At 44.8% G+C, this 25,948-nt stretch overlaps 1 protein-coding gene across 2 annotated transcripts in view; it reads left to right on the forward strand.

The window, feature by feature from the left end:
• Positions 1-25,948, forward strand: part of LOC139328600 (receptor-type tyrosine-protein phosphatase gamma-like) — a 551,152-nt gene that overhangs the window by 507,170 nt on the left and 18,034 nt on the right. For both annotated transcript variants that reach the window (XR_011602038.1, XM_070958423.1), the window contains exons 15-20: positions 12,580-12,671; positions 18,022-18,118; positions 22,677-22,759; positions 22,995-23,129; positions 23,994-24,128; positions 24,535-24,710. Coding sequence is in view for 1 of the 2 variants with exons in the window: in XM_070958423.1 (XP_070814524.1) it covers positions 12,580-12,671; positions 18,022-18,118; positions 22,677-22,759; positions 22,995-23,129; positions 23,994-24,128; positions 24,535-24,710 (718 nt within the window). In the remaining variant the exon portion in view is untranslated. The remainder of the gene's footprint in view (positions 1-12,579; positions 12,672-18,021; positions 18,119-22,676; positions 22,760-22,994; positions 23,130-23,993; positions 24,129-24,534; positions 24,711-25,948) is intronic.

The raw sequence follows: 25,948 nt of genomic DNA on the forward strand, positions 1-25,948 counted from the left end.
TGACCATCCATAGGGAATTTGGAGTCTTTTATTATTGGCAGTATTTTACCTTCTTTCCAGAGATTTGGACAAATTCCACTCAACAGACCAGACCATTGTACCAGCACAATTTTCCAAAGAAATGGTCCTTAACAAATTCTCAACCTCCTCTAGTTCCACCTATTTGAATTCAAACTTACAATTTTTATTTCTCATAATGTGATTATCAATTAATGTACATGATTTACAATTATACTCCATATCCATTTTATACCTTAGTTTATTAACTTTTTCTACAAAGTAGTTATTGAAATAATTGGCCATTTCCAATGGTTTGGTTATAAACACTCCATCAGATTCAATGTAGGATAAATTCACCTTGGACTGTCTACCCATTATATTGTTTAACACATTCCACAGCTTTTTGCCATCATGTTGGACCCCCTTTATTCGTTGCTGATAGTACATCTTCTTTTTCTCTCTGTTCATCTTAGTAACTCGATTTCGCAGAGTACAATATTCTTTTTTGTCACTCACTGAGCTAGAGGCCATATAAATCTTTTTAGCTTGGTCTCTTTGTTTCATTAAAATAGTTCCTTCTTCAATCAAAGTGGTTATCTTTTCAGAAAAATTGTTGATTGATGGTATTTTTGTTTGTGTTAATGCTTTGTTTGTGTTGGTCATTCTGTGATTCCAAAATTTCCCAAATTTCATGTTCATGTACCAGGGGTACAATAATGAAGAATATTTTTCAGTTGTGGTCTGTGTGACTGTTGAGTAAGCAGGTGCTGTGAGCGTGGCTGGAATGCTGGTTAGCTATAGCTACCTCTGCAGGTGCTTATGGAGCTTCCCAACTCTGAAAATGTTGGAGTAATTTTTCAATTCATCATCAACTTAAGTAAAACTGCCAATATTCAAAATTTACACAGTTGCGTTCTCACTGCAAAAATTGTCAGAAGTGAATTTATTGATGAAATACCATGTGAAAATTGTTGAACATTTCACGTTGCTGGCCTGATTGGTTGTTGTGACCACCAAGATAGACTGGTACATCATGGACATTTTTACAGAATCAGATCAGATCGAGAGACTCTGGGGAATAACATGCTTTTAAGTCAGTCAGTCTGTCTGTCTGTTTGTCACAGCAAACATCTGTGTTGTCAGTTGGAGAACATGTCTGATTGTAACCAAAAGACTAATAGAATGTTCCAACTTTGAGAAGAAATTCCATTTCATGTCACTGCTCAGATATCTTGTTTGGGAGGTAAATGACAAGATTTACTTGTTGTTGATTATTGTAATCCTTTCTCAGCTAACTGAATATTGTTGATATATTGCATTTTAGCATTGTGAAACTTGGTACATGTCACAGTCTCTGTCTCTCATCTACCTCCGATCGCCTTGCTGCAGTGTTTTCTCCACGCTACCTGCCAGCCGCGCCCACTTCATCAGCGCTACTCTGTTCACCTGCCGTCACAGCTGAAGCTCATCTTAATCAGCCCTGCATATAAGCCTCTCCAGCACTCTCACTCGTTGCCAGATTGTTCTTCTGCAGTATGCGAGACTTTCCAGCGGTTTCCTGCCTGATCACCCGTTGCTGACCTTGCCTGTTCCCGACCTGCTCTCCTCGTCTGTCTCCCGGTAAACTCACCTGCCTTCCGTCCCTGACCTCGTGCTCTGCCTCAGCGTTCCTGGTGTCTGACTGCTCTGCTGGTAACGATCCTTCCGCCTGGCTTCAGTTATCCTCTTGCCTGCTCCCCATCGGTACTTCTGCTTCCGTGGACTGCTCATCTGGCTTCGACCTCCACGCCTGCCTCCGACTACTCCTCTGCTCTCTCCCTGCCGGCACCGCTGCTTGATCAGCTGATTCCCCTGGCTGCGGATCTCCCTCCGCTTTATCAGCGGCTGAAAGCGGAGCTCCCTCCTCGTCATCAGCGGCTGCAGTAAGCTATGCATTCTGCTCTGTACCTTGCTTTTTCTTCGATATAAATAAAGGTCATTACCAACTGTCCCTGCTCTTCATCGTACTGAATTTGGGTCCAAAACACGCCCGTTTCAGTACAATCTGGCCAAAAATGGACCCAACAGATCCCACCTCTCCTCAGTCTCGCCTAGCTCGGGTGGAGGGAATGCTCCAGCAGCATGAGGCTCTGCTCGCCTCCAATGCGGCGGAGGCTCGTCAGTCAGCTTCGGCTCTGGAACGAGCGCTAACCTCGCTAGCCACCCAGGTACAACACTTGGCCGCCTCTATGACTCAGCACGCCGCTGCTGCCTCTGTTCCAGCCCCTCCTGCTCCCTCCCCAGGGCCATCTTCGAGCACCACATCTGAACCCCGAGTGGGGGCGCCAGAACGCTATGCTGAGGGCTGCAGTCCTTTTCTGACTAACTGCTCTATTCTGTTTGCCCTTCAACCCCACTCCTTTGCCACAGAGGGAGCCAGAATCGCCTTCGCCATCAACCATCTCACTGGAAAGGCACGTTTGTGGGGAACGGCGGAGTGGGAGAGAGGCACACCAGCCTGCGCCTCTTTCCAGGCTTTTGCAGAGGAGCTACGCAAGGTGTTTGGACCCATTTCCTCAGGTCATGATGCTGCAGGGGGACTCATGAGCCAGAGGCAGGGGGATCGGACTGTTGCCGACTATGCCATAGACTTCAGAACCCCGGCTCGCCTCAGTGACTGGAACGCTGCTGCACAGTGTGACGCTTTCCTCAACGGACTAGCTCCTTACATCAAGGATGAGCTGGTCTCGTTTGACCTCCCCAATTCCCTGGATGGACTCATTGAGTTGACCACGAGGCTGGACAGGCGTATACAGGTGAGAAGGAGGGAGCAACGACAAGAGGCAGCAGACCGTCGACCTCCTGTCCGCCAGCGTGAGTTTTCTGGTGCCCCCATCCTCCCCTCGGAACCCGCTCATGGGGGGGGCGGAGCCTATGCAGGTGGGACGCACCAGTCTAACACCTGAGGAACGAGAGCGACGCCGCCGAAGGAATCTCTGCCTCTATTGCGGCCAGGCCGGTCACTTCGTCTCCAGGTGTCCAGTAAAAGGGAGGGCTCAGCAGTAAAGAGGGACACTACCCTACTACCCTACCCCTGGTTTCGCCGCCATAACCCCCGTATTGATTGGTCTACAGGGTCTATCCTGGGATGGAGCCCCTCTTGTCACCAGGTCTGCCTCAGACAGGCAGTGGCTTCCACTCCGCCTGTCAGTTCCTGTGCTACCCCAGACCTCTCCATGGTACCCCCTGACTACCACAATTTCCGGGAGGTGTTCAGTAAGGCGAGGGCCACCTCTCTGCCCCCTCATCGGCCCTACGACTGCGCCATCGACCTTCTGCCCGGCTCCACACCTCCCAAGGGTCGTCTCTAGTCCCTGTCTGCACCTGAGAGGGAGGCCATGGAGACCTACATCAGCGACGCCTTGGCTGCTGGGATCATCCGACCCTCCTCGTCTCCTGTTGGTGCGGGGTTCTTCTTCGTCGACAAGAAGGACGGTTCCCTGAGGCCCTGCATCGACTACCGTGGCCTGAACGAAATCACGGTGAAGAACCGTTATCCTCTCCCCCTCATCGCCTCAGCTTTCGAGCTTCTCCAAGGGGCCACCATGTACACCAAGTTGGACCTCCGCAACGCCTATCATCTGGTTCGCATTCGCGAGGGGGATGAGTGGAAGACGGCCTTTAACACGCCCACAGGTCACTATGAGTACTTGGTGATGCCATTTGGACTCACCAATGCCCCAGCTGTTTTCCAGGCCATCATCAATGACGTTCCAAGGGACATGCTCAACAAGTATGTGTTCGTCTACCTGGATGACATCTTGATCTTCTCCCGGTCCAAGCAAGAGCACATACACCACGTCCAGACTGTTCTGCAATGCCTGCTGGAGAACTCCCTGTTCGTCAAGGCAGAAAAGTGCGAGTTCCATGCCTCCTCTGTCTCCTTCCTGGGGTACATCATCGGCCAGAACCGCATGGAGATGGACCATGCCAAGGTCTCAGCCGTCACCTCCTGGCCAGCCCCTGAATCCCATAAGCAGTTGCAACGTTTTCTGGGGTTTGCCAATTTCTACAGAAGGTTCATCCAGGGTTACAGCACGGTGGCTGCTCCCCTCTCTGCTCTCACCTCCTCCAAAGTTCCCTTCCGATGGACCCCAGCCGCCGAGGAGGCGTTCCAGCACCTCAAGGGGCGATTCAGCTCGGCCCCCATTCTCCTGATTCCTGACCCCGAGAAACAGTTTGTGGTGGAGGTGGACGCTTCTGATGTGGGGGTGGGGGCCGTCCTCTCTCAACGTTCTGTGGAGGATCAAAAACTGCATCCCTGTGCCTTCTTTTCCAGGCGTCTATCCCCAGCGGAAAGGAACTATGACATCGGTAACCGTGAACTGTTGGTAGTGAAGCTGGCGTTGGAGGAATGGCGCCATTGGTTGGAAGGAACCAAGACCCCCTTCCTCATATGGACCGACCACAAAAACCTGGAGTACATCCGCTCTGCTAAGAGACTGAACTCTCGCCAGGCCAGGTGGGCTCTGTTCTTCGCCAGGTTCAACTTCACCCTTTCCTACCGACCAGACTCCCGCAATGTCAAACCTGACACCCTGTCCCGACAGTACATGGCCGGGGAGGAGAACCCCTCCCGTCCAGACAGCATCCTTCCCACTTCCCGCCTGGTGGCCGCCCTTACCTGGGAGGTGGAGGAGCGGGTAAAGGCTGCCTTGGAGGATCAGCCGGGGCCCAGCTCTTGTCCCCAAGACCGCCTGTTCGTCTCTCAGGAGTTGAGGTCTGAGGTCCTGCAGTGGGTCCACGGCTCCCGACTCACCTGTCACCCAGGAATTCAGCGTACCAAGGAGGTTCTGCAACGGCGGTTCTGGTGGGCCACACTGGATGAAGACTCCAGAGACTTTGTAAATGCCTGCCCAGTCTGTAACCAGAACAAGGCCCCAAGACGGGCCCCTGCCGGCCACCTGCAACCTCTGCCTGTGCCTCATCGACCCTGGTCCCACATCTCGCTGGACTTCGTCACCGGGCTGCCACAGTCAGGAGTTTATACCGCCATTCTGACAGTAGTAGATCGGTTTAGCAAGATGGCTCACTTTTTGCCACTGCCCAAGCTCCCATCGGCCAAGGAGACTGCTGACCTGGTCTTGCAGCATGTGTTCCGGCTCCACGGCCTCCCGTCTGACGTGGTCTCAGATCGAGGCCCCCAGTTCACCTCAGCATTCTGGAGGGAGTTCTGTCGTCTTTTGGGAGCCTCCACCAGCCTGTCCTCTGGGTTTCATCCTCAATCCAATGGTCAGTCCGAGAGGATGAATCAGGAGTTGGAGACGGCGCTCCGCTGCATGGCCTCCAAGCACCCTGCCACCTGGTCTAAGCAACTGCTGTGGGTTGAATATGCCCACAATACCCTCACCAGCTCCGCCACTGGGCTCTCTCCCTTCCAGTGTGCCTACGGCTTTCAGCCTCCCCTGTTCCCAGCCCAGGAGAGTAAGACCACCTGCCCGTCTGTTGAAGCCTTCATCCGTCGCTGTCGCCGAACCTGGACACAGGCCAGGTCTGCACTCCTTCGGACCGCAGATCGGTATTCCACAGCTGCCAACCGTCGCCGCTCCCGGGCTCCTCCTTACCAGGTGGGCCAGAAGGTGTGGCTGTCGACCCGAGACCTGCCGCTGAGGGTGGAGTCGAAGAAGTTGGCTCCCAAGTTCATCGGACCATTCCCCATCGAGAGGGTTGTCAACCCCGTGGCTGTTCGGCCACGGGGTTGACGTGGCTTGACGGAGTTCAAGTTGCCCCGTACCATGCGGATCCATCCCACCTTTCACGTCTCAAGGGTCAAGCCATTCCGGGAGAGTCCTCTGCTGCCTGCCTCTCAGCCACCCCCACCTCCTCGCATCATTGACGGGGGCCCTGCTTACACGGTACACCGCCTGCTGCGCTCTCGTCGTCGTGGAAGAGGCCTGCAGTACCTCGTTGACTGGGAGGGGTACGGTCCAGAGGAGCGGACATGGGTCCCTGCCCGTCAGATCCTGGATGCACGGCTCATTCAGGAGTTCCATCGACAACACCCTGACCAGCCCTCCAACATCGCTTCGACACAAGGGGGGCCCAACACCAACCCTCACTCCCCTCCTGCATCTGGGACATCTGGGTCTGAGGAGGAAGACGGGGGGTCAGCCTCAGAAGAGGACGGTTCATTCTTGGAGGGTGAGGAGGCTGGAACGGAGGCCTCTGAAGAATTGCATATAAGCCTCTCCAGCACTCTCACTCGTTGCCAGATTGTTCTTCTGCAGTATGCGAGACTTTCCAGCGTTTTCCTGCTGACCTCCTGATCACCCGTTGCCGACCTTGCCTGTTCCCGACCTGCTCTCCTCGTCTGTCTCCCGGTAAACTCACCTGCCTTCTGTCCCTGACCTCGTGCTCTGCCTCAGCATTCCTGGTGTCTGACTGCTCTGCTGGTAACGATCCTTCCGCCTGGCTTCAGTTATCCTCTTGCCTGCTCCCCATCGGTACTTCTGCTTCCGTGGACTGCTCATCTGGCTTCGACTTCCACGCCTGCCTCCGACTACTCCTCTGCTCTCTCCCTGCCAGCACCGCTGCTCGATCAGCTGATTCCCCCGGCTGCGGATCTCCCTCCGTGTCATCAGTGGCTGAAAGCGGAGCTCCCTCCTCGTCATCAGCGGCTGCAGTAAGCTAGTAAGCTATGCATTCTGCTCCGTACCTTGCTTTTTCTTCGATATAAATAAAGGTCATTACCAACTGTCCCTGCTCTTCGTCGTACTGCATTTGGGCCCAAAACACGCCCGTTTCAGTACAGCCGTAACTGATATTGGAAATAATTGTTAGTCGCAGCAGTTGCAGGGCAGTTTACTGAGGGTATTAGGTTAATGGTGATTTTATATTTCAGTTGGTTGTTTTCTGCTGTTTTTTTTGTTTTGTTTTGTTTTGTTTTGTTTTTTGGGGTTTTTTTTGTCCAGCAAATTGGTGTTTTATAACTGCATACTGTTCGCATCCTAGCTGGGACAAAAGAACAAAACCATTAGATACAGCATATACCATTGTGTAAGTGACTGTAAAATATGTCAGAGCAGAAGTCATTACTCTGACTCAGTTTAATGCTCAGCAGCCTGCTGTGTTTTCTGACACAATATAATTTTGATATATTTGCATATGTCTAGCAAGACACAAATTGAGAGCGAACTAGTGTATGCTCTTGTTAATATTTGATGAAGACTAAACTGTTGGGAGCTGTGAGGGAGTTTTTAGCTGTTGTGTAATGTTTTTGCATCCTTTTCACTGCACAGGCTCCAATCATCTGGATCGAGTTCAGCTTATGATGTCAGTGTCTGAAGAATGACCACCATTTTGCAACTGTTTGTATACAAGTGTTTGTCATCTCATGAAACACGCTCTCCAGTCCTGGGCAATCTCACTAAAAGCCCCCACAAGCAACACAACATCTTAACAACATAATATGAGTTATGCAAGCTTCCTTATGTTTTTAATTGCTTGCTCCTCTGAGGTAAAGCAGTGGAACTGAAACTTTACTGAGCTTGCATTATTGTTGACAGGGACCACTAGAGAATGGATTTACTCAAAGCACCATTTAGAACCATGACTGCATATGTTCGTATTTGCCCCGACCCCTGGCATTTTGATTAATTGATTTCTAACAATAACAGTATCTGGGGTAATTAACAAAGAAATGCTGAATGTGAATTATTTTGCCTTAACTTGCTTGTCTTCAAAACGTATCTGCATCAGCAACACACAATAATCACTTTCTGTGGTTTAGTAGGTAGCTGATGTTGTTTCCAGTAGACTGTACAATAATTGAAAGTTGCATCTTGACCTTGGAGGCAGTAGTTGACAAAACAATCTCGCCACAAGATCCAGTTTGGTGTTCTGGAGCTATTCATCAAATCATATGGCATCATCAGCAGATCGACTTTTCCCAGCTGTCATGGAATTGTACATGTTCATATTACCATTTGAGCACTTTAAGAACTTCTTGCACATGTTGGATTATAAAAATATTCTCAACTCATTTTTCAAAGGTAAAAAATTAACTGGGAACTCAGAAAGCAACATCTGAATATTTAATTTCATTGCAGCTGGTGAACTCCATTTGCTGAGGATGAATGTGTGATACAACTGAAATCACCAGAAAAGCTGCTAAGTGGACCTAATAATTGACTGTTCACTCCTTCAGTCAGACACTAGCTCTGATACACTCACTGGCTATCATTGGCCTTTGCAAGGATTTTTTCTGGAAATAGCAAGTTTCTCTTAAACCACCAAAATAAGTTTATCGATCAGTTTGAGGTGATAAATAGGCCACATGCTGATACCTGCAACACTTAGTTTAGATACTTGCATACAAGATTTCAAGGTTTTAAGAGGTGAATTACATTGTAGGGGACTAAGGCAGTGAACCCATGTGTAGACACAGAAAAGAGTCAGAAGGTAATTTATTGCTGTGCAAATTGAATGGGATATGAGCCAGAGCCAAGCCAAGCAGAGACCAACCAGTGGGTTGCAGCACCAACCAGATCCAGAATAGAATACAGGAAGTTCAGGAGTACACGGAACTGCAGGGACACAAAATATAGAAACAGACGATGAGCAAATGCAGGCTAAAAAAAGGCTGGAAACACAGACTGGCTGAGCAGGAGCTACGATCTGGCACAGTGGCTCTGACAGAATTGAGCCTTTGCAGTCTTGATTACAGAATAGGATGAAGATGGAGAGGCTCTGCTCCAGTACACCTGTCTCTACTCAGGCAATCACACACCACACAGACACACAGGAGGAGAGAGAAGCTCTGACGGAGACAGGAGGTTAACTGTAGATCAGATTCTGTTCTTGAGGAAGATGCAATATACATCACAGGTTGGTCTGCCATACATGTGACATAAAAACTGAGCTGTGAGTTGTAGTAGTAGCTTGGCTTGGCAAGGTTATGTCTAATGCTCAGTGCTGTAACCATAAACTGTTCTAGGGTTGAATGATTTGATTTGACAAAAGGATGGAAGTATTACTGTTCCTCATTATTGATCAATCAATCAATCAAACTTTATTTATAGAGCACTTTTCATACAAAGCAGCAGCCCAAAGTGCTTTACATGAAAGCAATACAGCAAATTATAGACACGAGATACACATACGCACGCACGCACGCACACACACACACACACACACACACAAATTTAAAAACACTGAGGTAATTAAGAAAAACTGAAAACTGAGGAAACGCTATCCCACCCTCGCCACTTTGAAGTGAGGAAACACCAAAGATAAATCATAGACCAGGCTAAAAGGTAAAAATAATCAAATAAATAAGATTCAATTAACAACCAGTCTAAAAAGATAAAATAAATAAATAAATAAATAGATAAATAAATAAAATTCAAAGAGCCAGACTAAAAGGTTAAAAATAATAAATAAAATTTAGTTAAAAGCCAAACTAAAAAGGTAAGTCTTGAGTTTGCTTTTAAAAATGTCCACATTCTCTGTTTTCCTCAGGTCCTCAGGCAAACTGTTCCACAAGCGCGGGTCGTAATGGTAAAAGGAGGCCTCACCATATGTTTTGGTTAAAACTTTTGGAGTAATTAAAAGGGCACTGCCTGAAGACCTGAGAGTTCTAGAGGGCACATATCTCAAAAGCAAATCAGATAAATAATTAGACCAAGACCATTAAGAGCTTTAAAAACCATTAAGAGGATCTTAGAATCAATTCTGAAGCAGACAGGTAACCAATGCAGAGACTTTAAAATTGGTGTAATTGGTGTGCTCTCTTTCTGGCCCTCGTCAGAACTCGTGCAGCTGAGTTTTGAAGATGCTGTAGTGGAGTAATGCTTTTTTAGAGAGACCAGAAAGAAGAGCATTATAGTAATCTAGCCTACAGGTGACAAAAGTGTGCATTACTGTCTCTGTGTTGGCTTGAGATAAAAATGGCCGCACCCTGGCAATGTTCTTGAGATGATAAAAAACACTCTTGACTATACTTTTGATGTGAGCATTAAAATTTAATTTTGAATCTAAAATAACACCAAGGTTTTTTACCTGCTCAGTTGTGTTAAAGGCCAGGGCTTTGAGTTTTAAATTAAGTTTTTCTCTGTGTCTAACTATGGAAATTAAAATTAACTATGGAAATTAATGCCGTGTCTCCTGATGATGTCCCCCCAATGGCAAAATATAAAGATTAAAAAGAGTTGGACCTAAAATTGAGCCCTTGGGGAAACCACACTTCAGTTCATAGCTTTTTGAGGAATATTCGTCCATGCTTATAAAAAATTCTCTGCCAGTAAGATATGATTTAAACCAATTGAAAACAGTACCAGAGAGGCCAATCAGGGTATGAAGATTGTCCAGGAGAATTGCGTGGTCAACTGTGTCGAATGCTGCACTTAAGTAAAGCAGAACAAGAACAGAAAGTTTCTTCATATCCATATTGCACCTTAGGTCATTCACAACCTTCTTTAATATTTTTCAAAAATATCATGAGAGTTTAAAAAATCATTCAGCTGATTAAAAACTACCTTTTCTAAAATCTTACTTAAAAATGTCAGATTTGATACAGGCCTGTAATTACTGAGAACTGATGGATCTAGATTGTTTCTCTTCAGAAGGGGTTTGACCATTGCAGTTTTAAGAGAAGATGGGAAAACACCTGTCTGAAGAGAACAGTTAATAATGTTGAGCAAATCTTCATCCAAAGAGCCATAAACTGATTTAAAAAAGGATGTGGGGATGTGATCTAAAACACAGGTTGTGGGTTTAAGTTGAGAAATCACCTTTATCAACATCTCACCATCAACCAGGACAAATTTCTCTAGTGTTTCCCCACTTGCAAAAAGAGGTTCATGGGTGTTAAAATCCAAGGTTTGACAGTGGGATAGGTTTGACCTTATGGTATCTATTTTAGTATTAAAATGAGCTGCAAATTCCTCACACTTTGAGATAGATGACATATTGTTTGTGTTATTACAAACGGAATTGATTAAACAATTAATTGTGGGAAAAAGAATATTTGGGTTGTTCCGGTTATTGCTGATGAGTTTTGAAAAATGTGCTTGTCTTGATTGCTTTATTGCCTTATTATAGATAATCAGCTGTTCACGGTAAATTTGGTAGTTGATGGTTAATTTGTTTTTCCTCCATCGTCTCTCAGCTATTCTACAGTTTCTCTTTAATTTTTTGATTTCTTCATTTATCCAAAGAGGTGTTGGATTGGAACTTTTTTTTTTCAGTTTTAAAGGGGCAATTGAATCAAGAGTGGACCTGAGTTTACTGTTAAAACTGTCAACCATTAAGTCACAGGAGGAGGGTAGAATGTCATGTAAAAGGTGAACAAAATTTGCAGCCATTTCCGAGGTAAGATAGCGTTTCCTCACGGTTTGTTGTGGAATATCCTGTTTTATAAAACAACTGACCGTAAAATATACACAGTAATGATCAGATATGCCAACATCCACAACAGAGGAGACACTGACAGATAAGCTGTGGGTTATTACAAGGTCTAATGTATGGCCTCTGTTGTGGGTTGGCAAGGTGATGTGTTGGTTAAAATTCATACAGTACAACATGTTTACAAAGTCTGACGTAAAGGAGTCTGATTGATTGTTTACCTGAATGTTAAAATCACCTAAGATAATATTCTTATCATAGTTGGTGTGGATAATTGAAAGGACTTCAGAAAAGTCTGAAGTAAAAGAGGAAAATCTTTTAGGTGGCCGGTAAACAGTCATACATAGAATGGGAGGGCTGTTAAAAACAAATGCATGATATTCAAAAGATGGATATTTATCAAATGTACAGTCCTTAAAATCTATTGCTGTGGAGAGGATGTTTGCTGTTTCCTCACCTTTTTCTATCAGTCCTGGAAGAGTATAAAAAACTATAGTTGGGTGGGGATGCTTCCATAAGTGTTGCTGGACCATCTGTGCCGAGCCATGTCTCAGTTAAAATATGCATTGGATATTGTTATCTAAAATCAGGTCATTGATAAGAAATGATTTTTGAAAGAGACCGGACATTTAGAAGTGCCATGTGCAGTGTGGTGTTGAGGGGTGGATTCATTATTGGTGGTTTATGTTTGCGTACAGTCTTGAGATTATTCCGATTTATTCTAGAAGTCCGTTTGATGGTGTGTCTAGTGGTGATTAAAACAGGGATTGATGACCAGGAAGTGTCCGTGTACTCACAGCAGGGGGCGCTCGTCAGCAGATTGGGGCATGACAGCGACAGAGAAGAAGAGTTGTGTCCAGTGACTGTTGTGGTGTCCAGGTGCAATTCAGGAATAATTTGTCATGCGTGACTGTTTCGACTGTTTGCAGTAACGACATGGAAGACATTTGCAGCCAGGGCACGGGAACCATGTGGACTGGGGTGAATTCCATCTCTGCTAAAAAATGGCCCGCGGTTCCAGAAGAGGTTAAAATTGTCAATTAAAACCACATTGTGAGAGGAGCAGGCTGACTGTAACCAGGTGTTGAGACTGCTAAAATGCCCTATGCCTCGATGGAAGGAGGGGAGTGGTCCAGAAATAAAAACGGATTTGTTACATTAAGCCGATTTAACCCTGGTCTTGTGTTTTCTCTGCAGATGACATGGAAGCTTTTACAGTCAAGGAGTTCATCAAACACGTCTCTGAACTCTATTCAAATAACCAACATGGATTCTCTGAAGATTTTGAGGTAAACAGTAAAGTCTTGCACATGCAAATTAAGCAGGGTAATAATCATGCTGAAATTCTTAGATCTTGGCCACTTGGGAGCAGCAGAAACTGTAGCAAAAACACTGACATATTATCACCTTTGAAGTTGAAATTGTGAAATTGTTAGCAAACAGTTGCTTCGTTACACATCAAGCAACTACAGAGCAACATAATCATTCATGTGTCATGTTTGTGTCCAGCTGATGAATGAAAGTCCAGTCACAACACCAGAAGAAATTAACTGACCAGCCATTTGGTTTTTATGGGTGGACTCTGACAATCAGTATTTTTTTTATGGAATTTTTAATGCAACAGCAACGTCATATTGAATAATTCAATGTTTATATGGTAAAAGACTACCATGAAAAGTTATGCTTATTTACTGTACATTTTAATGATGACACTTAAAATTGGGTTCAGTCAATATGAATTAACTGTGACCTGATAGTGCAGCCTATTATTTATAAGAATGGCAGTATCCTTTAGTCTCACCCCACTACAAAACTGTACAATTCATACACAGACATTTCAAAACAAAGTCACTGAAACAGCGACCTTGTAACAGTTGCATCAGCACCATGCACTACACATCAAACAAACAAACAGTATTTTTAACCACCTAGACTATTCAGGAACAACTTACACAAAAAATTATATCAGTAAGATGATTGTGGCACCATGCACTGGCAAAAGTGTCTTTCCTGAGATGAGCCAAACTGGAAAATTATCCAGGAGTACCTGTTTAGCTTTGTTCACCCCGGGGTCATCTGGGGTGCTTAATGCTTAATACTTGAATAGGAGCTGGGAGAAGGGCTGCTAACAGATACACAACTTGAAGTAGAAGAACCTATTTGTGTGACTCTTTGATGGCAGGCACCAGCACACATATACAGAAATTTCCCATCATTCACATCCGGAATGTTGCCCAAAATCGCTTCTTCTGTTTGTTTGGCTTTTGACTTCTATATTGGATTTATCGACTTTTGTTAATGCTTGTGGTCTGGTACCTTTGTCTTTATTCCGATACTATCTGGCAATGACGTTGCCATAGCTCGAGTCAGTCATGATGCCTTGATTGTGGAATTGTTTTCTAGCAAGTGACTCCTCCCTTGCCTGGCGCTATGTTTGCTTTAAGCCCGGTTGCTATTGCTAGCTAGTCTCTGAAATAGCTAAACCTCATTATGACCCTTTGTCGATACTGCCTGCCAGCATATCTCCAGCTAACAAGATGACATCAGACAGCTGAAGCGGGATCTCGAGGACAAGGCTCAGCTAATCCTGTGGTTTTCATCTGTTGCATTTGCTCAAGCCAATCAACTCCACATTGAGCTCTTCTTGCAGTGATAACAGAGGTGGCAGCCCGTTCATCTAGTGCTTAGCTTCTTTGCACCCAACAATGTCACTTCTCTCTGGTCCGGTTCTCCCCCCATCAGAGGGGAGCCAGTCCTTTCAGCTGAGTTCCTGGCTCTGGATGGCGACATGTGGCCCTTTGTCAGGGCTAAGTCCATGTCCCATGCCTGCTCCGCTCTCTGCACAAAGCCTCACTGCCCACACTATGGAAAAAATACACTATCACACCAATACCCTTGAAACCTGGCCCATCAGAACCAAAGCACTACTGCCCAGTTGCATGAAATGAAATGCCTGGAGAAGCTGGTTCTCAACATCATCCTTCCAACTGTCAAACCACGTTTGGACCCAAACCAGTTTGCCTACAAGGCCAAAAGGGGTACTGAGGACGCAGTACCATGTCTCCTCAATCCCCTCCTACAACATCTCAAATCACCCGGTAACTTCACCAGACTTCTCCTTATTGACTTCAGCTCAGCATTCAGTACCATCCAGCATCACCAGATGATCAGGAAACTCCATCTCCTGAATGTCTCACTACTTCTTATCCACTGGGTACACAAGTTCCTCAGTGACAGACCACAATCGGTTAGAGTGAACAGTACAACATCCTCATCCTCCATCACCAACACTGGAGCCCCACAAGGTTATGTCCTGAGCCCCTTCCTGCTTACCCTTTACACCAATGACTGTGTTAGCCCCTCACCCATCATCACATACTTCAAATACTCGGACGACACTGCAGTACTCACACTACTCAACAATAACAACTCGGTTGCATGCTACTATGACTCCATCTCCCATCTCACACAGAGGGGCACGGACAATCACTTGCAGTTAAATGTCTCCAAAACAAAGGAGCTGGTCTTCAACTCCTTCAGTACACGCAGGTTAGTCTCAAACCCCACCCACATCCCCATCAGCATCAATGGCAAAGTTGTTGAAATGGTGGAGAGCCACAAATATCTCAGCATCACCCTGGACAATAAACTGAACTGTGAACAACACACAATTGACTTTTGCAAACTCAAAGCACTTTTCCATTTCACCCCTACTTTTCAAAGTATCATTCAACCCATCCTCATCTACTGCTCTCCCTGCTTCTTTAATATGCTCAACCCCCTCCAAGAACAGACTTACACAAATTACATGCTGCCAAAATAATTGGCCTCCTGACCCCCACCCTCCCAGATTTCAATCTGTAAATTCCATTTACTGAACAAAGGGGAGATGGATCATGCTCTCCAGTCAGTCACCAGCTGGCCGACCATCCATCTTCTGCCCTGATTTCTGCCTGAGCTGGTTGGTGACACCTCAGCTGCTATGGGCCTTGCCTCAAACCAGCTGCCCCCTGTTTCCACTGCCACAGTCGGCTTGGCTCTTACGACTACGACAGCTGTCTGGACCACCCTGCTGCCACTCTTTTGGTCTGCTATCTCCTCCTCTGGAGGGTCTGTCCTTGTCAGGCTGGAACTCCTCTGCTACTGCTCCATCTGGTTGCCTTCCTTCTGCTGTCATCTCTGTGTTGCACCTTTGTGTGGTTCATGTTGTCGGTTCCTCTATGGTCCAGCATGAAGCAGTATGAGACATTGTAAGGTTTATATCAACAATCATGTGTCCTCCTCAGCTCCTCTGCTGTGTGGTGTTCCACAGGGGTCGGCCCTTTAGAACATTTCTTTCCCCATTGTACATTCTTCCACTGGGTCATTTGTTTAGCTGATTTCAATAGTGTCATATTACTGTTATGCTGATGATGCACATATCTATTTACCTGTTAAAGCCAATAACCTGAATCAACTATTCGCCCTCCATGATTGCTTAGCAGCCACCAAAGAATGACTGTCTCAATTTTCTCTACTTAAATCTGGAAAAACTAGAAATTCTTTTAATTGATCCTGGTAACTTTTCCTCTGGAGTTGGTCAGTTTATTGGCCCATTTCAATCAATTTTCAAATCTACCGCTATGAGTCTTGGCATCATTTCTGATCATGACTTTTTACCAAGATGTTAATAGGCTTGTTCACAATAAAAACACAGTATCACATATGAATACCAAACAACCCTTTGGATAAAGCACATACACACTCACACACACTGTGTGTACGTGTGTGTGAAATACATAAAAACATGCTTGGTTTAAACCCATCCTATAGTCAGCATAGAGGAAAAAGGAACAAAAATGAAAGGAAAAGAAAAGAACCTGAATAAAAGTAATAATCTTCCAGTCAGCAGCCAACCCTGCTGAACATCTAAAGGTGATCTTGGAGCAGCATGTTAATGTGTCGAGTAAGCAGTGCACAGGATCTTGTGTAACATCAGCTTTTACAAAGATGCATTTTTTAAATGCACATTCAGATTAATTTTGATTTTGAAGACTCAAATATTGAAGTTAGTAAATTTGAACATACCTTAGGACATATTAGCTTGTAACAGTCTGTCTGTAGAGCAATGGGCTGTTTCTGGTGAAAATGAATGAACAGTTTTCGTACCTCACTACAACAATGTTTTGGTTCTTTAAAATTCCTCTTATTAGTTGGCTGCCTTTTAATAGAATTACAAATGTGGAAAATAAAATATTTTCCAGGATGGAGTGGAAATAATGATGCAGACTTGTGTAGTGTGAAAGAAAAAAAAACAAAGTTCTACGTCCCTGCTATACATATACATGCTTGTGATGCGCAACCTGTGTAGACTGCTGCAATGCAGCCTCTCTATGGTTTAGTCAGAATCTTATCCATCAGATGTAAGTAAAAAAATGCCACTGAACTAACAAGATTTCAGTTTCAGTGGCCACCCAACTTTATGCATTTTCACCCTTTCATACCAAATTCATGCAGTGTCAAAGGCACCTTTTAGCTGTTGCACCACTGCATCAGCCTAAATGTACATGAAACTATAAACTATGTACCGCGTTCCATTTACAGTTTCCAAGTTATATTAATTCACGTTAGAGTTCATTAATTCACAGAAGGAAATTGGTACCAACCATCCCTTATATCTTAAGATGGCAACAGAAATGGGATGTGTTAATGCCTATGAATGCATGTGTCTACATGCAGATATTAGTCTGTTTTGGATGTGGGTGAGCTTCAGTGTCTCCACATAAGTGTATAAATGCCAGTCCATATACCATCTGCTAATCACATCACTGCCTGTGTGACATCCTGTCAAGTCAAATCCTGTTCCTTCCTATCATACATGCAACATGATCTCCTCACACACCCTCATTATGGAACCCACTATGCCCAAAATAAACCCCCCTCTCAATTAGTATGGTGAATCCACGTGTAGTAGTGCTAAAACAAGGCAGTTGGCATGTAAAGCTCCAGAGGAAATGAGACCAAGGGGTCAGAGCCAAATCCAGTGCCTGCCCTCCCTGTTGGCTATGCTCAGCTAGCACCCAACAGCTGTTTGCTTGGCAGGAACTTGACATTAAACACTGACATACTGTATATTCACAGGCTGCTAAGCCCCTGAATTACTCTCTGTCATTTTTAGGGTTGTAAGCAACAGCCATAAGACTGTTTCCACATAGGAGAATAATTCTGAAAGAAGTGTAGGAAGTAAACAAGACACAAACAGTCCAGGGTGAGTCCTATGATAGATTTTTACTCTAAATTTGACCATACCTCAAGAACTAGTCATTTCATTCTAGCTGTTACTTTCCAACATGTTGTACCATGCCCTCAAGAAAATAAATGATTATGCCAAAAAAGCACAAGGTATGAAGAAAGGAACACTTGCTATAGCCAAAGAGGAATAATGAGAAAGCAAAGGAGAGAGTGAAGGAGTTGGAATGTGTCTGAACAACAAGTTACGACAGTCACGCAAAGTGAATTGGAGAGTCCCAAAATTACAGTATGTATAAACAGTTAAAACACTGAATGGTCAATTGTCTCATTTTCAAGATACCTTGCCATACAGTATATACAGACCTATCAGACTGACAGAGGGCTGTGTCTGTGTGCATCCTTTCCCAGGAGGTTCAGCGGTGTACTGCTGACATGAAGATCACATCAGAGCACTCCAATCACCCTGACAACAAGCACAAGAACAGATACATCAACATAGTGGCCTGTGAGTATACACTTCATCGCACACCATTGTGCATGCCCCACTCTGTGTTCCTTCCACAGTACACACTCTGATGTTAATGCAAATGCCTTGTATCCCAACCAATGCCAATTGTGTATTTTGTGTGGCAGGTTTGATTTAAGATTCAGAGAAGCTTTATTGCCAAGTACGGTTTTACACATATGAGGAATTTGCTTTGGTAAGGGTGGTGCATGACACATCTATTAAAAAGAAGTACGTTAGAAGTAAAAAATATAACAGTAAGTAAAAAATATAACAATAAGTAAAAAATAAAACAATAGTAGAAAATATAGCAATAAGTAAAAAAAAAAATAACAATATAAATATATATATACACGTCTGCTTTTTTTTTTTTTTTAACAGAAGCACAGTCTGTTTTTTTCAAAAGGAAGTCCAAGCAGGGGAGGGGAGTGTCTGAAAGAGTTTATGTCCAGGGTGGGAGAGATCAGCCACAATCTTTCCTGCATGCCTCAGGGTCCTGGAGGCGTACAGGTCCTGGAGAGACGGGAGATTGCAGCCGATCACCTTCTCTGCAGACCGAATGACACACTGCAGTCTGCCCTTGTCCTTGGCAGTGGCAGTGGCAGTGGCAGCGTACCAGATGGTGATGGAGGAGCTGAGGATGGTCTCAGTGATGGCTGTGTAGAAATGCACCATCATTGTCTTTGGCAGACTGAATTTCTTCAGCTGCCGTAGGAAGTAGAGATCGACCGATATGGAATTTTCAGGGCCGATACCGATTATTAATAATCAAGTGAAACCGATAGCCGATATTCGTTTGCAGCAAAAATTTAAATTTTGGTGTCAAAATTTAGAGGGATTAGAATGAATACAGTATACTGTTTGTTTGTTTTGTGTACACTGAAAAAAAGACCTTAACTTTTTGATTGGACAAGTAGGTCGGTGAAGTTTCTACTCTGGGCTTGCATGTTATCACTGAAATTGATCATAAGGTTGTAGTATTTTTAAAATTTCATCATAGAGGGTTTTATTGCAACTTCGACTGACTCTGTTGCCTTGCATCTGCTGGATGACCGGAGCAGTCATCTGATTCTCCTTGTCCGTGGCACTGCATGTAGAGGCTTCAGTGTTGACTGGCTGTCACTGACTCACTTGTGCCATGTAGCCAATCAGTGAGGGCTGTGGGCGGGACATTGTTACACAGCCAAGAGTGGTGACTTCAAGCAGTGAGACGGCTGCATTGGAGTCAAAGGAGCGCATTTTTAAATACATTCATTAATTTTATCGGTTATCAGTGGAAAAAATGGCCGATGGCGATGATCGAAAAAATGCCAAATATCGGCCGATATTATCAATAATTGGTCGATCCCTAGTAGGAAGTACATCCTCTGCTGTGCTTTTTTGATGAGGAAGCTGATGTTCGGCTCCCACTTGAGGTCCTGGGAGATGATAGTTCCCAGGAAGCGGAAAGACTCCACAGTGTCAATAGTGGAGTCACAGAGGGTGATGGGGGCAGGTGAGGCAGAGTTTTTCCTGAAGTCCACAACCATCTCCACTGTCTTTAGAGCGTTGAGCTCTAGGTTGTTCTGGTTGCACCAGGTCACCAGATGGTCAACCTCCCACCTGTAGGCGGACTCGTCGCCATCAGAGATGAGTCTGATGAAGGTGGTGTCGTCCGCAAACTTCAGGAGCTTGACAGACTGATGACTGGAGGTGCAGCTGTTCGTGTACAGGGAGAAGAGCAGAGGAGAAAGAACACAGCCCTGAGGGATCTGGTGGTGATGGTCTTTGCGTCGGAGATGTGTTTCCCCAGCTTCACGCACTGTTTCCTGTCAGACAGGAAGTCTGTAATCCACCTGCAGGTGGAGTCAGGCACGCTCAGCTGGGAGAGCTTCTCCTGGAGCAGGGTTGGGATGATGGTGTTAAAGGCAGAGCTGAAATCCACAAACGGGATCCTGGCGTACGTTCCTGCAGAGTCCAGGTGCTGGAGGATGAAGTGGAGGGCCAAGTTGACTGCATCGTCTACACACCTGTTGGCTCTGTAGGCAAACTGCAGGGGGTCCAGGAGAGGGTCGGTGATGTCTTTGAGGTGTGAGAGCACAAGGCGCTCAAAGGACTTCATGACCACAGAGGTCAGGGCGACAGGTCTGAAGTCATTAATTCCTGTGGTCCTTGGCTTCTTGGGAACTGGGATGATGGTTGAAGACTTGAAGCAGGCTGGCATGTGACATGTCTCCAGTGAGGTGTTAAAAATGTCTGTGAACACTGATCAGCGCAGTGCTTCAAGGCGGATGGGGAGACAGAATCTGGTCCAGCTGCTTTCCGGGGGTTCTGTCTCCTGAAGAGTTTGTTGACGTCCCTCTCTTGAATGGAAAGAGTTGTCACTGAGGTGGGTGGGGAGGGGGGGGGGGGGGTCCTTTAAGGTGGGAATTGGTGGAGGTGACTGGAGCTGGAACTGTTGGGAGGTGTCATGGGGGATGGTTGCCGGACTGTCCCTTTGTCTTTCAAAGCGGCAGTAGAACTTGTTCAGGTCGTTGGCTAGGTGTCAATCGTTAATGGAGTGGGGGACTTTAGGCTTGTAGTCTGTGAGTAGTCTGCCTGAGCCCTTTCCAGACAGCCTTGCTAAACTTGTACTTCACCTCTTTGAATCTGTCCTTGTCCCCACTCCTGAAGGCCTCTTCCTTTGCCAACCTTAGCTGTCTGAGTTTGGCTGTGAACCAGGGTTTGTCATTGTTGTCACTCACCCTGGTGCGTGATGGAACACAGCAGTCCTCACAGAAGCTGATGTAGGACGTCACAGCCTCCGTGTACTCATCCAGACTGTTGGTAGCAGCCCTGAACACATCCCAGTCAGTAGAGTCCAAACACGCCTGGAGATCCTCCACAGCCTCACTGGTCCACTTCCTTGATGTCCTCACTACAGGTTTGCAAAGCTTTAGTTTCTGCCTATACGCGGGGATCAGGTGGACCATGACGTGGTCAGAGTGACTGAGTGCAGCGCGGGGGACGGCGTGATAAACATCCCTGACTGTGGTGTAACAGTGATCCAGAATATTCTTCTTTCTGGTCAGGCATTTAATTAACTGTCTGTATTTGGGCAGTTCCCGAGTGAGGTTACCTTTGTTAAAGACGCCAAGGACAATAACTAAAGAGTGCAAAACTAACATAGCTTTAATTGAAAAAAAATAAGCTTTTCAAAAATGTTTTCCAGTTACATTTAGTCATATAGACTTACCTTGACAGGACATGGTGTGAAGTTATGCTTGTCATGAACCACAGAAGAGCCTACCACCCGTGGCCCCTTTCGGCACACTGTGGCTGTTACTGTTTGTGCTATTCCTCTAAATAGTCAATAGTGCAGAGTACGTACTATATCTGTCTGATTATACTTTACCAAAAACGTACCCCAGACCCTGTGCTGATACACCTCACACAGGCTTGGTGCATGACTACATAAATATCTAATGGATATTTCACATCTCATACAACCATTGACTGAGGTGCCATGCTGTCTGTAAAAAGTTACACATCCCAGTCCAACCGTTGTTTCAACCTCAAAGGTTAACATGTTCCTGTTTGGGGATAGCCGCTTTGGCAGGACACAAAATTCCTCATTGAGTGAGGAAATAAAAGAGTAGAAATGGGTTTGTTTGCGTTAACTGCCTTTTATATTTTCATATACATATATAACATATACAGTATGCACAAATGATGTGTGACGTAACCTCAGAACAAACCTAAAAAGTAGGTGAGCTACTTCTCAGAGTAGGAATGAATGAAGCAGAACTACACTGGTTAAAATAACAATGCCAGATATGCCAGATAAAATGCAACAAATTAACCTACCGAAATTCAGGGGCATCTACATTGGCAAAAGGGTGCAAATTTTTCACCGCAAATCTAGTGACTTCTCTGTGACATTCCTTTATCCTCATCTTGGTCATTTTCCCTGCCTCAGTGAAAGGAGTGGTTAGAGGTGCGCGAGACCTGCCGGTGCCCGCTGGACCTCACTCTGGCAGTCATCCTCATTTAAATTTGATCAAAGGACATGGAGATTATTAATATGGTGAAAGCAGTTTACACAGTGAAATGGCGCTAACCTTAACACAACAACACAACGGCTTGTAAGAGTTCAACAGTACCTTCAGCACTAATAACAGATGACGCCCTGGTATTTGCTCTGCCGCTAATTCACAAGCGTCGCTAAGTAGCGTATCAAACACGTGACATTCCTGCAAATGAACTGCATGCTATGTGGACAAATGTTTTAGCATGTTGGAGGTATGTCCCCCCTTGAAGAAATGGAAACTTTTCGTATGAAATACAGCCATACTTAGGAGCATTTCTGCCTCACCGCCATATCGGCTACGTTCTAAACCAAAACAATGCAGCGTGCGTGACGTTATCACGCATGTGCAAGACAGGCGGAATCGATAAGAAGAATCATTAACCAGGCAGGCAAACGATTCCAAGGGATTGACCTACTGGGAGCCGGTTCTCAAAAAGAACCGGTTCTCAATTTCCATCCCTAGCCACATTAACACCCTCACTGTTTTGCTGCTCTGCCTTTCCCCCTCAGATGACCATAGCAGGGTGAAGCTGAGGCCGCTGACTGGGAAGGACCCCAAACACACGGACTACATCAATGCCAACTATGTGGATGTGAGTGTGTCCACTGTGACATCTCAAGTACTGATCTGTGTCTGTGTGTTTGCATGATAAGAAGAATCATCTTGGATATAATAACTGCAAGAGCAAGTACAAAACAAAAATAGAAAATGGAGATGCTGTCTCAAATTTTGGAAAAAATGTGTTTGCTAGAATTTAATTCTAGCATTTCCATGTGCAACATATTGCCAAACTAACATCTGTCTTTTCTTCATCATTCATCCATTAGGGTTATAATAAGCCTAAAGCCTACATCGCAGCCCAGGGACCTCTCAAGTCTACTTTTGAGGACTTTTGGAGGATGGTGTGGGAGCAAAATACTGGCATCATTGTCATGATTACCAACTTAGTGGAGAAAGGCCGGGTATGTTCTGACACACACAAGCTCAGTGTAGATTTTTGGATGTTTAAGGCAAGGTTCTAAAAACTTGTTAACCAAACTTGTTAAGCTCAAATACATAGTAATATTGACCAGAAAAATATAAACCCTTATACAGTACCTCTTGAGATAAAAAGCACCGCTACAAGTTTTTGCAGGGACATTTCTCACAGCAAACATTTTGGCTTGTCAAACACAATGTTGCTAACAAAATTAATAACAGCTACATTTCATTAACATGGATTCCAGGGACCTGGTATGGTGCATGCTGCCTCACTGGCATGGCCAAGCTGTCATTAATTAGATCCACCAGTGCTTTTCCTGCTATGGCGATTCAAACTGTCTGCTGTCAGAAAGGTCTATGGGGCTGTAGCATCCTGGTGCTGGAGCAGGTCACACAGATGCTTCACACAACTGTCCAAAGTTAATGGGTGGATGCGCCTCTATGTGGAAGCTGCATTTGACTTTTATCAAAACTTTTATCATACAGAGTGTCCCCTGAACAACTATTAGATAATTTTTGTCATGTGAGAAAGAGCATTATATTTCTGAAAGTACTCATTGTTCCCCTGGAGGTATATGATGTGCCATTGCACAACATGATCAAGTGTTTTTCCAAGGCTTTTTGCCCATTCTTCATAAGCAGTCCACAGTAAGTGTAGAAAAGCTGTTGCATGAGAGCCCTCTGAAGCGGGTCACCAAATTTATTTCATTTACTTAGTCTCATTTTGGTACTCCTGAAAATGTTTAGTCCTGGAGGAAATATCTCACAAAATTGAGACACCTTCCAACCTCCTCAATTTGTTGACACTGATCTGAATCTGACTGATGTGTATGTTTGTCCTACAGAGAAAATGTGACCAGTACTGGCCAACAGAGAACTGTGAAGAGTATGGCAACATGGTAGTCACGCTGAAAAGCACTAAAGTTCATGCCTGCTATACTGTTCGCTGCTTCACATTGCGCAACACTAAAGTCAAAAAGGTGAGAATGAGAGGGGAGAAGTGGTTTCCAGTTTCACAACTGGAAACAGTTAGGTGTGGCACTCTCCAGAGTTCTAGGGCATTTTAGAACATTCTGGGGAGAGGGGGTTGTTGCGCCATGGCATGGTGTGAAGGTATCCTTGTCTCAAATCACAGATGAGCCTGCCAATCAATACTGGTTTTCAGAACCATGCCACTACAGTAATCTGAAGCCATTACTTAATTATACTGACCAGATGATAAAAATTCTTCATTCATAAGCTACTACTTCACTTTATTTACCTGAAAAATAAATTGGTTTCAGAGTTTTTGGGCAAACCCAAGAACTCAGCCATATCTTAGATGTTAGTAAGTTGATGTAGCAAACATCTCTTTTTTGTTTCCTTTTCTTCTTCTCTCCCATTTAGGGTGGGAAGGGGAACCCTAAGGCTCGGGCCCAGAGTGAACGGACAGTGCTCCACTATCATTACACCCAGTGGCCAGACATGGGTGTCCCCGAGTACACGCTGCCCGTCCTCACCTTTGTCCGTAGGTCCTCAGCTGCTCAGATGCTTGACATGGGACCCATGCTTGTCCACTGCAGGTAATGTCTCTACACTGCTTTCACTTAACTGTATAACGTCCGTCATCACTCAGTTCCCCATCCATCTTTCACCTGGAGTAATTATAGTGTGTTTTCATTGCACACATTAAAACCATTTTGTCTCTACACACACTGACACTTACATTACTTACAACCTTGTGGAATAATCGTTAAACACTGAGGGCCATGTGGTGGATATTATATGCAAAGTTTGTGATTATAAATCCCTGTTAATAGTGAGAGCAGCACATTTGTGGGTCATTCTGTGTTAATATCATTTTGTGTACTCTTCTACACTTAACTTATGAAAAGCTATTTTTGGATTATTGTGAAACAACATCATCAAATGCATTAATGGCACAATCTTATTCAATTCTTTGTATTTTGAGGCAGAGATATTACAACTCAACATACTGCTGTTAACTATACCAGTGTGCTTTTCTGTGCTTCATACTCATCCTCATCCTCCTCAGCAGCATCACTGAACCAACAGCCACAGTTGTCAGCTTGTACTTAAGGGCATTTTACAGAAAGGTAGGCAAGGAAATTACTGGTAATTGTCTGCTGACTGTGGCCCCAGGGGGGATGAGTATGAAGCTCTCTGCAATCATCTGCACTGTGATGATTGATAATAACTTGTCATGCCACCTCACCGCTGTGCCTGCAGATACACCACTCATTAATGCCATTTTGTACCAGGATATAGACACACAGACATCTTCCCACTCATTGTGCAAGAAACAAAGCAGACAGACAGCCAGATTCACCCTTGTGTCCTGCTGCTTTAAAAAACTTAAAAGTCCTGAATTTATAAGGCGTTAGGTGTTAATGGTATCAGTGGCCATGCTATCAACGTACAAATATAGAAGCTATTCCACAGTACTTCTCTGCAGTACCTTGTATACCTTGTTTTTCTAGTTTAATTGCTCTTTTCTGAACACTAAAAAAACATCACAGATGAGCAGAAATTTTCCAAGTATGAAATACAGTTCCTTTTGAATGTGAGAGTGTGTACACCACATGGAAATTGTGCCTGCCAAATTGTTACTTTTTATGGTCAACTTTGATTTCCAGTTATGCCTGTGGAAAAATGAACACACTTTGAAATACGTTCACAGTCTGATGTGACAAGGCAATTACAAGCACACAAGTGATACAGCCTTACAGCTTAGAAGAGAATGCCTGGAGAACATCAGTTATACAATTCTGTCCTCACCTGCCATCGCTTTTGAATGTGC

The sequence above is a fragment of the Chaetodon trifascialis genome, chromosome 3 (genome assembly GCF_039877785.1).
Source record: "Chaetodon trifascialis isolate fChaTrf1 chromosome 3, fChaTrf1.hap1, whole genome shotgun sequence".
Taxonomy (NCBI): Eukaryota; Metazoa; Chordata; class Actinopteri; order Chaetodontiformes; family Chaetodontidae; genus Chaetodon; species Chaetodon trifascialis.